The sequence below is a fragment of the Pseudophryne corroboree genome, chromosome 4 (assembly GCF_028390025.1).
Source record: "Pseudophryne corroboree isolate aPseCor3 chromosome 4, aPseCor3.hap2, whole genome shotgun sequence".
Taxonomy (NCBI): Eukaryota; Metazoa; Chordata; class Amphibia; order Anura; family Myobatrachidae; genus Pseudophryne; species Pseudophryne corroboree.
Window position 1 is genome coordinate 317,320,758 of NC_086447.1, and position 15,603 is coordinate 317,336,360.

Below are 15,603 nucleotides of genomic sequence, written 5' to 3' on the forward strand. Positions count from 1 at the left end.
CTCAGGAGAAAGTCCTGAAGCTTCAGGACAGGATTCGTTGTGTCCTCTCTCGTCCGCAAGTGTCGATCCATTCGGCGATGCAGGTGCTGGGCCTCATGGTGTCAGCATTCGACATGGTGGAGTATGCTCCATTCCATTCTCGCCCCCTCCAGAGGCCGATTCTGGCCAAGTGGGACGATCTGCCTCACCGGATCAGGTCTCACATGATCTCATTGACTCCGGAGGTCCGTCTGTCGCTGTACTGGTGGCTCCAGGACCAACAATTGTGCAGGGGCCGTCCTTTCAGGATATCCGACTGGGTCCTGTTGACGACAGATGCCAGTCTAAGGGGGTTGGGGCGCGGTTTTGGAGCAACACTCCCTTCAGGGTCAGTGGACCAAGGAGGAGTCTCTCCTCCCGATCAACATTCTGGAATTACGGGCTGTCTTCAACTCATTGAACCTGGCCCAGCATTTAATTCAGAACCGTCCTGTTCAAGTACAGTCTGACAACGCCACCACAGTGGTTTACATAAATCATCAAGGCGGCACTCGAAGCCGCTTGGCAATGAAGGAAGTCTCACGGATTCTTCAATGGGCGGAACACCATCTACCGGCCATATCGGCAATATTCATTCCGGGAGTCCTGAATTGGGAAGCGGACTTTCTCAGTCGTCAGGACGTATACGCCGGAGAGTGGTGCCTCCATCCAGAAGTGTTTCAACTCCTAGTGGAAAGGTGGGGCTTTCCAGACGTGGATCTGATGGCGTTTCGACACAATCACAAGGTTCCGGTCTTCGGAGCAAGAACAAGGGATCCTCGAACAGCATTCGTGGATGCGCTGGCAGTGCCGTGGAAGTTTCGGCTGCCGTACGTGTTCCCTCCGGTGTCACTCCTGCCCAGGGTAATTCGGAAGTTCAAGCAGGAAGGAGGAATCCTGCTTCTCATAGCTCCAGCGTGGCCCAGACGGCACTGGTTCTCAGACCTTTGGGGCCTCTCGTCAGAGCGTCCAATTCTACTTCCACAACGCCCAGACCTCCTTGTTCAGGGCCCCTGTGTCTACCAGAACCTGGCGCGGCTGTCTTTGACGGCGTGGCTCTTGAAGCTTCCGTCTTGAGGGCTAAAGGGTTTTCTGAGGCGGTCATTCAAACTATGTTGCGGGCCTGGAAACCGGCTTTTGCTCGGATTTACCATAGGGTCTGGCATTCTTATTTTGTTTGGTGCGCATCTAACAATTATGACGCTTCCAAGTTTAGTACGGACAAACTTTTGGCTTTTCTGCAGCAGTGCCTAGATGTAGGCCTGCGTCTGGCTTCCCTCAAGGTTCATATTTCTGCCTTGTCTGTGTTTCAGAGAACATTTTTGACCTTGCCTGATGTTCATAACTTTACTCAGGGTGTGTTGCGTATCCAACCTCCCTATGTCCCGCCTGTGCCTCCTTGGGACTTGTCGGTGGTGTTGGAGGCGTTGCAAGAGTCCCCATTTGGACCTCTTGGCTCAGCTGACCTTGGCTATCCCTTAAGGTGGTGTTTTTGCTGGCTATTGCCTCCGCTAGAAGAGTGTCGGATTTGGGTGCCTTGTCCTGTAGTTCCCCATATCTGATTTTTCACCGTGACCGGGCGGTTCTTCGAACTCGTCCCGGATATTTGCCTAAGGTGGTATCTTCGTTCCACCTTAACCAGGAGATTGTGGTTCTGGCCCTGGTCTCTCCTGACTTGTCTTCCAAAGAGCGGTCTTTGGATGTGGTACGGGCTCTCCATATCTATGTGATGAGAATTGCTTCTATTAGGAAATCTGATTCTCTTTGTTCTGTTTGGTTTTCACAAGCATGGCTGGCCTGCTCACAAGCAAACTTTGGCCAGATGGATTAGAATGGTTTATTGCACATGCTTTTGTGAAGGCTGGTCTATCAGCTCCTGCTCACATTACGGCCCATTCTACCCGGTCTGTAGGACCTTCTTGGGCGGCCCGCCGTGGTGCGACCCTTGAACAATTGTGCAAGGCGGCAACGTGGTCCTCGAACCACGTTTATAAGGTTCTATGCCTTCGATATTGCCGCTTCCCAGGATGCTTCCTTTGGACGCGGGGTTCTTGTGCCCGCTACAGTGCCTCCCCTCCCATAAGGAACTGCTTTAGGACATCCCCAATGTCTATCCTTGTGGAGCCCAATGTACCCCGCAGCAGAAAACGAGATTTATGGTAAGAACTTACCTTTGTTAAATCTTTCTGCGAGGTACACTGGGCTCCACAAGGCGCCCACCCTGACGCACTTAGCTTCTTTGGGTTGGTGTGGCTATAGCCGCTGACACTTTCTCCTGTCGGGGGAGAGTGGTGTTTGTGGCAACTTGCAGTTGTCGTCTCTCTTCCTTGCTACTGCATTGGGCTGGTTAACATAACTGAGCTCCTGTGCACGGAGGCGGGGTGATATAGGAGGCGGCGCTATGCATCTTGGGAAGGAGGTCAAAGCTTTTGAGCCTGTTGGTGCTTCGGATCAAGATCCTACTCTACACCCCAATGTCTATCCTTGTGGAGCCCAGTGTACCTCACAGAAAGAGTTTTAACAAAGGTAAGTTATTACCATAAATCTCGTTATATTATGTTTGCAGGAAAAGTAATTGGCAAAAATGGAAAAGTCATCCAAGAAATTGTAGACAAATCGGGAGTAGTACGAGTGAGAATTGAAGGGGACAATGAAACCAAGCTACCTCGTGAAGATGTGAGTCTGCACCTAGGGACGGTTGAGCCTATGTCTTTATCGCATTTGTTTTTTCTTTGTTTCTTATAGGTTCACTGGTTTATACATGGACTGAGCCTGACACTATTTCATTTTTCTACAGGGTATGGTTCCATTTGTCTTTGTGGGAACAAAGGAAAGCATTGGAAATGTCCAAGTTCTCCTAGAATATCATATAGCTTACCTAAAAGTGAGTGAATCATTTTGTACACATAACTCTTGTAAGTTTTTATGGTGTTCTGTGAGTGAAAATGTGTTTATCATTTACAAACCTCAGGAGGTAGAGCAGTTAAGACTGGAAAGACTTCAGATAGATGAACAACTTCGCCAAATTGGTATGGGCTTTAGACCATCTTCAAGCAGAGGAACAGAAAAGGAAAAGGGTTATGCGACTGATGAAAGTACTGCCTCATCTGTCCGTGGAAGCAGGTCCTATAGTGGAAGAGGGCGAGGCCGTAGGGGCCCAAATTATACGTCTGGTTATGGTATGAATTTCTTGCATTCCTTATTTTTAAATGTTTCTAAATTTAAAAAAAAAAGTACCTGTGGTATTGTAGGGACGACATAGAATTGTCTGCAGAAGCTATTTGTGCCTGCAAGTACAAGGTCGCATTCTCTGTGATCTTGCTGATGCCATTATGTTACCAGCAGTGCAGAAATATTTGACTGCTGTAATAAAAAAAATAAAAAAATGCTTGCTATGGCACAAACATTTTTTAAGGACACCCCTTCTCTCCCCCCCCCCCCCTTTTTTTTTTTTTATTATAAAGGTACGAACTCTGAACTGTCCAATCCATCCGAGACTGAATCTGAAAGAAAAGATGAATTGAGTGACTGGTCTCTAGCTGGTGAAGATGACAGAGAGAACCGCCAACAGAGAGACAGCCGAAGGCGTCCTGGAGGAAGAGGTCGTAGTGGATCTGCTGGTCGAGGACGTGGAGGATCTAGGGGGGGCAAGTCTTCTATCAGTTCTGGTACAGTTATGTAACTTCATATAAAGGATTTACTGCTTGGACCACCATGAAGTGCATGCACACACAATCTAATAAATAGCCGTCTACTACTGCATGCCTACTTGTGCTAAAAAACAGCCAACAACATAAAGTCCTCATTTAGTCTCATTGTGTATGGCTTTTGTATAATTTTATTCAGATGTGTCCACCTACATCCAGCCTCAGTATGCCATGTGAGATGCTTGGTGTCAATGAGCCGCCAGGTCCCGTACTAGCATTCTGAAACACATGTATTATGTGTTAGACTGAGTCTGCAGTCTGAGTAGAACAGGACTTGTATTGGAAACAAGCTGTGGCTTCTACATTGTAGCTCTTCAAATACAGATTCAGAGACTCGCACACACGTCATTTATCAAATTAATTATCACAGTCTCCTGATGCGTACTAGCAACATGTAGTGACTAAGAAGTATTTTCATTACTAGTATTTAAAAGATGCTGTTCCCCTTAATATAGCTTATCCTCATTGGGAAGTACAATCTAGCATCTTCTTAGTGGATTTTAACTCATGCGCACTAGAAACGATACCTGTTTAATCCAACTGATTTATAAGAGGTGCGCTTTGTTGTGGTTTGCTTCTGTTTTGTTATTTTATAATAGCCCTAGCCAATCCATATCAACTTTTATATAACAATTGCTCCAGTTATGCTTTAAATAATAAAAGAAAGACGTATTTTTAGGGGATAAAAGGCAACGTTTGTCCAAAATACAGCATGTGTGTACACAATTTCTCTAACGTCCTAAGTGGATGCTGGGGACTCCGTAAGGACCATGGGGATTAGCGGCTCCGCAGGAGACTGGGCACAACTAAAGAAAGCTTTAGGATTACCTGGTGTGCACTGGCTCCTCCCACTAAGACCATCCTCCAGACCTCAGTTAGATTCTTGTGCCCGGCTGAGCTGGATGCACACTAGGGGCTCTCCTGAGCTCCTAGAAAGAAAGTATATTTAGGTTTTTTATTTTACAGTGAGATCTGCTGGCAACAGACTCACTGCAGCGAGGGACTAAGGGGAGAAGAAGCGAACCTACCTAACAGGTGGTAGTTTGGGCTTCTTAGGCTACTGGACACCATTAGCTCCAGAGGGATTGACCGCAGGACCCGACCTTGGTGTTCGTTCCCGGAGCCGCGCCGCTGTCCCCCTTACAGAGCCAGAAGCATGAAGAGTCCGGAAAATCGGCGGCAGAAGACTTCGGTCTTCACCAAGGTAGCGCACAGCACTGCAGCTGTGCGCCATTGCTCCTCATGTACACCTCACACTCCGGTCACTGATGGGTGCAGGGCGCTGGGGGGGCGCCCTGAGGGCAATATATGACACCTTGGCTGGCAAATCTACATCATATATAGTCCCAGATGCTATATAGATGTAAAATTACCCCTGCCAGTATTCCAGAAAAAGCGGGAGAAATTCCGCCGAAAAAGGGGCGGGGCTTCTCCCTCAGCACACTGGCGCCATTTTCTCTTCACAGTGCAGCTGAAAGACAGCTCCCCAGGCTCTCCCCTGTAGTTTTCAGGCTCAAAGGGTTAAAAAGAGAGGGGGGGCACTAAACTTAGGCGCAATATATGTATACAAGCAGCTATTTGGGGAAAAATCACTCAGTTATAGTGTTAATCCCTGCATTATATAGTGCTCTGGTGTGTGCTGGCATACTCTCTCTCGGTCTCCCAAAAGGACTTTGTGGGGTCCTGTCCTCAGTCAGAGCATTCCCTGTGTGTGTGCGGTGTGTCGGTACGGCTGTGTCGACATGTTGGATGAGGAAGGTTACGTGGAGGCGGAGCAGAGGCCGATAAATGGGATGTCGCCCCCTGTGGGGCCGACACCAGAGTGGATGGATAGGTGGAAGGTATTAACCGACAGTGTCAACTCCTTACATAAAAGGCTGGATGACGTAACAGCTGTGGGACAGCCGGCTTCTCAGCCCGCGCCTGCCCAGGCGTCTCAAAGGCCATCATGGGCTCAAACAACGCCCGTTACCTCAGATGGCAGACACAGATGTCGACACGGAGTCTGACTCCAGTGTCGACGAGGTTGAGACATATACACAATCCACTAGGAACATCCGTTACATGATCTCGGCAATGAAAAATGTGTTACGCATTTTCTGACATGAACCCAAGTACCACATAAAAGGGGTTTTATTTTTGGGGAGAAAAAGCAGCCAGTGTTTTGTTCCCCCATCAGATGAATGAATGAAGTGTGTAAAGAAGCGTGGTTTCCCCCGATAAGAAACTGGTAATTTCTAAAAAGTTACTGATGGCGTACCCTTTCCCGCCAGAGGATAGGTCACGTTGGGAGATATCCCTTAGGGTGGATAAGGCGCTCACACGTTTGTCAAAAGGTGGCACTGCCGTCTTAGGATACGGCCACCTTGAAGGAACCTGCTGATAAAAAGCAGGAGGCGATCCTGAAGTCTGTATTTACACACTCAGGTTATATACTGAAACCTGCAATTGCCTCAGCATAAATAGTGCTGCTGCAGCGTGGTCTGATACCCTGTCAGATAATATTAATACGCTAAGACAGGGATAATATTTTGCTAACATTGAGCATATTTAAGACGTTGTCTTAAATATAAAGGATGCACAGAGGGATATTTGCCGGCTGGCATCCAGAATTAATGCAATGTCCATTCTGCCAGGAGGGTATTAGAAACCCGGCAGTGGACAGGTGATGCTGCCTTTAAAAGGCACATGGAGATTCTGCCTTATAAGGGTGAGGAATTGTTTGGGGATGGTCTCTGGGACCTCGTATCCACAGCAACAGCTGGGAAGAAAATTTTTTTACCTCAGGTTTCCTCACAAAAGCCTAAGAAAGCACCGTATTTTCAGGTACAGTCCTTTCGGCTTCAGAAAAGCAAGCGGGTCAAAGGCGCTTCCTTTCTGCACAGAGACAAGGGAAGAAGAAAAAAGCTGCACCAGTCAGCCAGTTCCCAGGATCAAATATCTTCCCTCGCTTCCTCTGAGTCCACCGCATGACGCTGTGGCTCCACAGGTGGAGACAGGTGCGGTGGGGGCGCGTCTCGGGAACTGCAGGGACCAGTGGGCTTGCCCACAGGTGGATCCCTAGGTTCTGCAAGTAGTATCACAGAGATACAGGCTGGAGTTCGAGGCGACTCCCCCTCGCCGTTGCCTCACATCAGCCTTGCCTGCTGCCCTCGGAGAAAGGTAGTACTGGCGACAATTCACAAGCTGTACTTCCAGCAGGTGAAATCAAGGTACCCCTCCTTCAACAAGGCCGGGGTTACTATTCCAAAATGTTGTGGTACCGAAACCAGACGGTTCGGTGAGACCCATTCTAAAATTAAAATCCTTGAACACTTATATACGAAGGTTCAAGTTCAAAATGGAATCGCTCAGGGCGATTATTGCAAGCCTGGAAAATTTCAGGGTATCACTGGACATCAAGGATACTTACCTGCATGTCCCTATTTACCCTCTTCACCAGGTGTACCTCAAAATTGTGGTACAGGATTGTCATTACCAATTCCAGACGTTGCCGTTGGTCTGTCCCCGGCACCGAGGGTATTTACCAAGGTAATGGCCGAAGTACTTATCCCGTACTTGGACGATCTCCTTATAAAGGCGAGGTCCAGGGAGCAGTTGTTCGTCGGAGTAGCACTATCTCGGGAAGTGCTACAACAGCACGGCTGGATTCTGAATATTCCAAAGTCGCAGCTGGTTCCTACGACGCGTCTACTGTTCCTGGGTATGGTTCTGGACACAGAACAGGATAAAAAGGGTTTCTCCCGGAGGAGAAGTCCAAGGAGTTGGCGTCTCTAGACGGAGACCTCCTAATACAAATACAGGTATCGGTGCATCAATGCACGCGAGCCTTGGGAAAGATGGTAGCTTCTTACGAAGAATTTCCATTCGCCAAGTCCCATGCAAGGATCTTCCAGTCGGATCTGTTGGACAAGTGGTCCGGGTCGCATCCTCAGATGCATCGGCGGATAACCCTGTCTCCAAGGGCCAGGGTGTCGCTGTGGTGGTGACTGCAGAGTGCTCATCTTCTAGGGGGCCGCAGATTCGGCATACAGGACTGGGTCCTGGTGACCACGGATGCCAGCCTTCAAGGCTGGGGGGCAGTCACACAGGGAAGAAACTTCCAAGGCCTATGGAAAAGTCAGGAGACTTCCCTACACAAACTATGGGCCATTTACAATGCCCTAAGTCAGGCTAGACCCCTGCTTCAACACCGGCCGGTGCTGATCCAGTCAGACAACATCACGGCGGTCGCTCATGTAAACCGACAGGGCGGCACAAGAAGCAGGATGGCGATGGCAGAAGCCACAAGGATTCTCCGATGGGCGGAAAATCATGTGTTAGCACTGTCAGCAGTGTTCATTCCCGGAGTGGACAACTGAGAAGCAGACTTTCTCAGCAGACACGACCTCCACCCGGGAGAGTGGGGACTTCATCCAGAAGTCTTCCAAATGATTGTACACCGTTGAGAAAGGCCACAGGTGGACAGGATGGCGTCCCGCCTCAACAAAAAACTAAAAAGATATTGCGCCAGGTCAAGGGACCCTCAGGCGATAGCTGTGGACGCTCTGGTAACACCGTGGGTGTACCAGTCGGTGTATGTGTTCCCTTCTCTGCCTCTCATACCCAGGGTAATGAGAATAATAAGAAGGAGAGGAGTAAGAACTATACTCATTGTTCCGGGTGGCCAAGAAGAGCTTGGTACCCAGAACTCCAAGAAATGATCTCAGAGGACCCATGGCCTCTGCCGCTTAGACAGGACCTGCTGCAGCAGGGGGCCTGTCTGTTCCAAGACGTACCGCGGCTGCGTTTGACGGCATGGCGATTGAACGCCGGATCCTGAAGGAAAAGGGCATTCCGGAGGAAGTTATCCCTACGCTATTTAAAGCTAGGAAAGAAGTTAACGCAAACCATCATCACCGCATATGGCGGAAATATGTTGCGTGCTGTGAGGCCAGTAAGGCCCCAAAGGAGGAATTTCAGCTAGGTCGATTTCTGCACATCCTACAAGTCAGAGGTGACTATGGGCCTAAAATTGGGTTCCATTAAGGTCCAGATTTCGGCTTTATCGATTTTCTTCCAAAATAGAACTGGCTTCACTGCCTGAAGTTCAGAATTTTGTTAAGGGAGTGCTGCATAGTCAGCCCCCGTTTGTGCCTCCAGTGGCACCGTGGGATCTCAACGTAGTGTTGGATTTCCTGAAGTCGCATTGAGTTGAGCCACTTAAATCCGTGGAGCTACAATACCTCACGTGGAAAGTGGTCATGCTGTGGGCCTTGGCGTCGACCAGGCGTGTATCAGAATTGGCGGCTTTGTCAAAAGCCCTTATCTGTATTTTATATGGATAAGGCGGAATTGAGGACTCGTTCCCAATTCCTTCCTAAGGTGGTAGCAGTTTTTCATGTGAACCAACCTATTGTGGTGCCTGCGGCTACTTGGGACTTGGAGGATTCCAAGTTTCTGGAAGTAGTCAGGGCCCTGAAAAGTATATGTTTCCAGGACGGCTGGAGTCAGGAAAACTGACTCACTATTTATCCTGTATGCACCCAACAAGCTGGGTGCTCCTGCTTCTAAGCAGACTATTGCTCGCTGGATCTGTAGCACGATTCAACTTGCACATTCTGCAGCTGGACTGCCGCACCCTAAATCTGTGAAAGCCCATTCCACGAGGAAAGTGGGCTCTTCTTGGGCGGCTGCCCGAGGGGTCTCGGCTTTACAAATTTGCCGAGCTGTTACTTGGTCGGGTTCAAACTCTCTTGCAAGAGTCTACAAGTTTGATACCCTGGCTGAGGAGGACCTACAGTTTGCTCATTCGGTGCTGCAGAGTCATCCGCACTCTCCCGCCCGTTTGGGAGCTTTGGTATAATCCCCATGGTCCTTACGGAGTCCCCAGCATCCACTTAGGACATTAGAGAAAATAAGATTTTACTCACCGGTAAATCTATTTCTCGTAGTCCGTAGTGGATGCTGGGCGCCCATCCCAAGTGCGGATTGTCTGCAATACTTGTATATAGTTATTGCCTAACTAAAGGGTTATTGTTGAGCCATCTGTTCAGAGGCTCAGTTGTTATCATACTGTTAACTGGGTATAGTATCACGAGTTATACGGTGTGGCTGGTATGAGTCTTACCCGGGATTCAAAATCCTTCCTTATTGTGTCAGCTCTTCCGGGCACAGTTTCCTAACTGAGGTCTGGAGGAGGGTCTTAGTGGAAGGAGCCAGTGCACACCAGGTAGTCCTAAAGCTTTCTTTAGTTGTGCCCAGTCTCCTGCGGAGCTGCTAATCCCCATGGTCCTTACGGAGTCCCCAGCATCCACTACGGACTACGAGAAATAGATTTACCGGTGAGTAAAATCTTATTTTTTTAAATATTTCTAATACAGGTTGAGTATCCCTTATCCAAAATTCAAAATCACACATTTTTGGTTCCTCTGCTGATATGACACACATATATATATATATATATATATATATATATATATATATATATATATATATATATATATATATATATATATATATATCTCTATCTATATAATCTCAGTAGGGAACCCAAAAATGTGGCATTTTGGATAAGGGATACTCAACCTGTAGTAACATTTGGAAAGTGTGAAAATGTTCTAGACTAGTTACATTTTTTGTAAAATGAAACGTTTGCCCATAGCAACCTTTCAAGGTTTTGTACCAGGTTTAAACAGGAACCCGTTAACCTTACACATCTGTCTTTCTCAGTGCTCAAAGATCCAGATAGTAACCCGTACAGCTTGCTTGATAACACGGAGTCAGACCAGACAGTTGATACTGATGCAAGTGAATCTCACCAGAGCACTAACCGCCGCAGGCGATCACGCAGGAGGAGGACTGATGAAGATGCATCTTTAATGGATGGAATGACAGAATCTGATAATGCCTCTGTTAATGAAAATGGCTTGGGTATGTTGTACTATAAAAATTATTTAAAGTTCTAGACTTGCATACTTTGGTGAGGGGGGTATCCAATTAGAAGCAAACCCTTTTCGGATGATAAAAACAGGCCAATATCAATTTTTTATATTTTTTTAAATCTGGTGAAAACGGATCTGCGATCGGACGATGACCCACGGGACCTGGGATAAGCTCCAACTCCCATGTTTTATTACGGCTCCAGCTGCTACTTACCATGGATTAGGCACCCAAAGCATAATACCCGATGAATGCTGGCTTCAGGGAAGGAGCACGCTGCATCGGGGCTAATTGTATAGCCCCTGGGGAATCTATTAGCAGCGGTACATTGTCCCCGCTAAGATCCCCCGTGGGTCATTCCACATCAAATCAACATGACCATCGCCGATTTCAATTAAATATGCTGTACTTGTTAGGTCTGACGAGAAACTAATTTACATCAAATTTCAGCATCATAGGTTGGATATTTCTCTTTCATCCACTAGGGGACACTGGAGTCCCTTTAGACATTAGGGGTGTGGAGCTTGCAAACCGGAGGTGTGGCACAATGTAAATCAGTATTGTCTGCACAGCCGGTTCCTCCCACTTCACATCCCTCCTCCCTCAGTTTTGAAAATTGTGCTGGAGGTAGCACATGGAGCTTTGAGCTCCTGACTAAAATTTGTTTATTTTTCTTGATTATGGGCTGCGTCACCCTAATGAAAAGGGAGACAAAAGCCACGGACTTGGGAGAGACAAAGATCCCTATTGAAGGGACCTGCATCTCTTGACAGAGAGAATCAGAAAACTGTTTAAAAATGGATGCGGCTCCCTATGTAAAGGGAGACAAAGCCAGCGATGTTTCAGGAGACAAAGATCCCTTTTGAAGGGATTTGCATCTCCCGACAGGAGATCCTCATCAAAAGAACAGTGAGTACTGGTGGTTTATGGGCCCTAGCTTAGTTGGTAGCATAGGTGTGTCTCCCCCCTTCCCCCACGTGTAAAAGCACTGTTAGATCTTAGAGGCGCCGCTGTAGGTTCCAATTTACGGGTCCCGCAGCGCGCGCGAGAGCTCTGGAGAAAGATCAATCAGACCTCTCTCCCTGTCATGAGCCGGCCGCAGCACTCGCCGAGGTTGTCGCTCGGCTGCACGCCAGACGCGCTGCCAGGGGACGGGGAGCGCAGTCTGAGGCGCACGTGTTGGCGGGCACTGAAGGAAAGACAGTGTGGGTAGAACAGCGCCTCTGTAACACCACTCGAGCAATGAGGTGAGACTCCGCGGCCACAGGGAAGCATAATTAGAGACATTAAAACCCTCCTAATAACAGTTTAATGTAGTGATAAATCTATTTCACTGGCGGCCATTTTAATTTTACAACTGGGCGCCAATCTGAGGGACAGGGATGATCCCTCCCCTTCTTGGAGTTTCTTATTTAGGATATTGTTTTATAGTAACTGCTCCCCCTAATGGTGGTTTTAAGAATTACAATGAGGATCTCCTGAAGAATAATTGACTTTTTTATATTTTCAAGGGGCTTCTATACAAAGATCCTGCAGAAAATACTGGTAAGCTCGAAGACAACCCCAACATCGTTGCTGATTTACAGTTCGGTCTGTGAGGGTTGCAAACCGGCTGGTGACATTTTTAAAATATTTTTTTTTTTTTTTTTTTTATTTATTATTGATTTGGTTTTGTCATTCCATATAGAGAATAGTTTGTCCAGCCGGTTCCAATACTTGGCTTCAGTCATCGCTCCGTCTTTCCCTTTCTAATTTAAAAGGCTGAAAGCACTGCGTAATACCCTGATACTGGTTTAAATAACATGTCTAAAGCAAGTGTCCAGCCAAGACTTCTAAGACCTGCTATGTTTGTAAAAAAATGTTACAAGAAGAGCACGAGGGTTGGCAGCTCCGGGGTGTGCGACTCTTGCTTAGACAAGGCCGCTCCACCTGGGAGCACTGCTCCACATAGGTCATGGGAAGATAATCTGACAAATAGAATCTCACAGGAGATGGCGGAATCCCGCAGACAGCAGTCGGAATGGGCTGCGGGATTCTCTAAGACGATGGAGGAATTTCTCATCAAGGTAACGCCGCGAGCACATGCAGAGACGAATGTGCGCAAGGCAGTTAAAAGACCTCTTCCGATCATAACAGAGACAGACGAGGAAGTTCCTCTCATTGATACGGAGGAAGGTGAGTTAATTGAATCTACCCTGGACACCGATTTTCCAGAAGTAGACACGGCAATCTCAGGTATTGAGTCTTTGATTGAGGCGGTAAAAGAGATCCTTGACTTCAAGGCGGAAGATGTCAAGGAACCAGAAAAATTCGATTTATTTGAATCCCAAAGGCCGCGTTCTACGGTGTTTCCCATTCCTAAATCCCTCCAATCTCAGATGGAGGAGGCTTGGAAACACCCGGACAAACGCTTTCAATTTCCAAAGCGGTTTCAAGCAACGTATCCCCTACCCAAGGGTGTCATGGATAAGTGGGAGACTCCACCTGTAGTGGATGCTTCCCTAGGAAGGTTATCGAAGAAGACAGTATTGCAGATACCTAATGTGACGACTTTAAAGGATGCGTCAGATCGGAAGGTGGACACAACTCTAAAGTCAATATTCATGGCAGCAGGTCCAGCACAGAGACCTGCGATCGTATGTGCTTGGGTCAACAAGGCCATGGGCGTGTGGTCTGGGCGTATTGTACAAGCTATTGAGGAGGAAAATAGCTTGGAAGAGATTACCCAACTGGCGGACAACATTCGAGAATCTGCTTCATACTTGTGTCAAGCCTCACAGGACCTTAGCAGAATAGCTTCGCGCATCTACGCTTCGGCTATATCGGCTAGACTGATTTTATGGCTCAGGGAATGGCAAGGCGACTCTGACACCAAGAAGGCGGTGGAATCCATCCCCTTTGGGGGAGAGATGCTTTTCGGTGCTGAGTTGGATAAGTGGATTTCGCAGGCTACAGCAGGGAAGTCTACCTTTCTGCCTACTCCATATACGAGAGCCGTTCCACAGGCTAGAGGATGATATTCGGGACCAGCGTTTAATTCATTTAGATTGCGGTCGTTTCGAGGACGAGGTTTTGGTACACAAGTCCGTGGAGGCATAGGTAGAGGCCGCGCACACGCAGCAGCCAGACAACAGGATAAACCTGTTGACAAGACCGTGGCATGACGGTCTTCCGGCCCACCTGGGTTCCCCCTTGGTGGGCGCCCGTCTGGAAGGTTTTCGGGACATATGGACAATCACCTCTCCAGATCCTTGGATCAACGACATAATCTCCCAAGGATACAGACTGGATTTTCAACAGAGACCTCAGTCAGTTTTTTACAACGGGTCTGCCTCAATGCCCTCAGAAGGCAGAAGCACTACTGACAGCCATTCAAAAATGATTACGGTCAGAGGTCATTACTACAGTTCCCGCCTCTCAGAGAGGAACGGGTTTTTATTCCAGTCTTTTTGTGGTGCCAAAGCCAGACGGAACGGTCAGGCCGATACTCAATTTAAAAGTTTTAAACCAGTTTCTAAAGATATACAGATTCAAGATGGAATCAATCCAGTCGGTCATTGCAGGTCTGGAACAGGGCGAGTTCATGGTGTCCATGGACATAAAGGATGCATATTCCAATTTGGGCTCCCCACCAAGCTTACCTAAGGTTTGCACTGGTTAAGGATCATTACCAATTCAGAGCCCTGACATTTGGTCTATCATCAGCGCCGAGGATCTTCACAAAGATAATGGCAATCATGGTTGCGGGGTTGAGAATGTTGGGAGTCATGATCATACCCTATCTAGACGATCTTCTGATCAAGGCCTCCTCTCAAGAGAAGCTGATCAAAGATGTTCAGACGTCTAAACCTATTTCTCATTCAGACACGGATGGATTGTGAACTTCCAGAAATCCAACCTCACTCCGACTCAACTAATTCAATTCCTTGGTCTCATCTTGGACACTGTACAATTAAAGATTTTTCTGCCAGAATCCAAGATCAAGGATATACAGAAGTTAGTAGATCAAGTACTAAGGACACCGCCAGTGTCTCTGCGCCTCTGTGTACAACTTCTCGGAAAAATGGTGGCGTCGTTTGAAGCTCTCCAGTACGGCAGGCTTAATTCACGACCGTTCCAGATGAACCTCCTTGCTCATGGAGCCGGTTCACACTGGCTTCTTCATCGTCGGATCCGACTTCACCCACACGTACGAGTCTCCTTGATTTGGTGGTCGTTACACAAGAATCTCGCAGCAGGGAAGAGATTCGGGATATGGAATTGGAGAATCCTGACAACGGACGCCAGCCTCAGGGGTTGGGGTGCCGTCTTCGAGGACCATCAGTTTCAGGGACGATGGACGTTACAGTAGAGCAGATTGCCCATCAACATTCTCGAACTAAGAGCAGTTTACAATGCACTTCTCCTCGCCGAAAACTTAGTCGGGAATCACTACGTGAGGGTACAGTCGGACAATGTCACAACGACGGCTTACATAACCGTCAGGAAGGAACAAGGAGCAGAATGGCGTTAAGAGAAGCCACAAAGATATTGGTATGGGCGGAAAGGCGAAACGTCATACTCTCGGCAGTGTTCATTCCAGGTGTGGAGAACTGGGAAGCAGATTATCTCAGTCGACAGGACATGCACCCGGGAGAGTGGTGCCTGCATCCACGGGTTTTCGACATGGTGGTGAGGAGATGGGGTCTTCCTCTAGTGGACCTCATGGCGTCTCTGCAAAACAGTCAGCTGCCCCGTTATGTGTCCAGAACAAGGGATCCGGCAGCAGGAGGAGTGGACGCATTGACACTTCCTTGGGGGTACGAAAGGGTTTACATCTTTCCACCGTTTCCACTCATTCCCAGGGTTCTGAAGAGGCTGAAAAGAGAGCGAGTGTGGGCGATTCTAATCGCACCAGATTGGCCACGCAGGAGTTGGTACTCTGATCTACAAGGCTTGTTAGCGGACAAACCGTGGC

The 15,603-nt window shown here is 48.0% G+C and overlaps 1 protein-coding gene across 2 annotated transcripts in view; it reads left to right on the top strand.

Annotated features, from left to right (window-relative positions):
- The window catches only part of FXR1 (FMR1 autosomal homolog 1), a 244,414-nt gene that overhangs the window by 201,167 nt on the left and 27,644 nt on the right, over positions 1 to 15,603 (top strand). For both annotated transcript variants that reach the window (XM_063916328.1, XM_063916327.1), the window contains exons 10-14: positions 2,585 to 2,694; positions 2,816 to 2,902; positions 2,990 to 3,197; positions 3,483 to 3,686; positions 10,437 to 10,637. In XM_063916328.1, the coding sequence (XP_063772398.1) occupies positions 2,585 to 2,694; positions 2,816 to 2,902; positions 2,990 to 3,197; positions 3,483 to 3,686; positions 10,437 to 10,637 (810 nt within the window). The remainder of the gene's footprint in view (positions 1 to 2,584; positions 2,695 to 2,815; positions 2,903 to 2,989; positions 3,198 to 3,482; positions 3,687 to 10,436; positions 10,638 to 15,603) is intronic.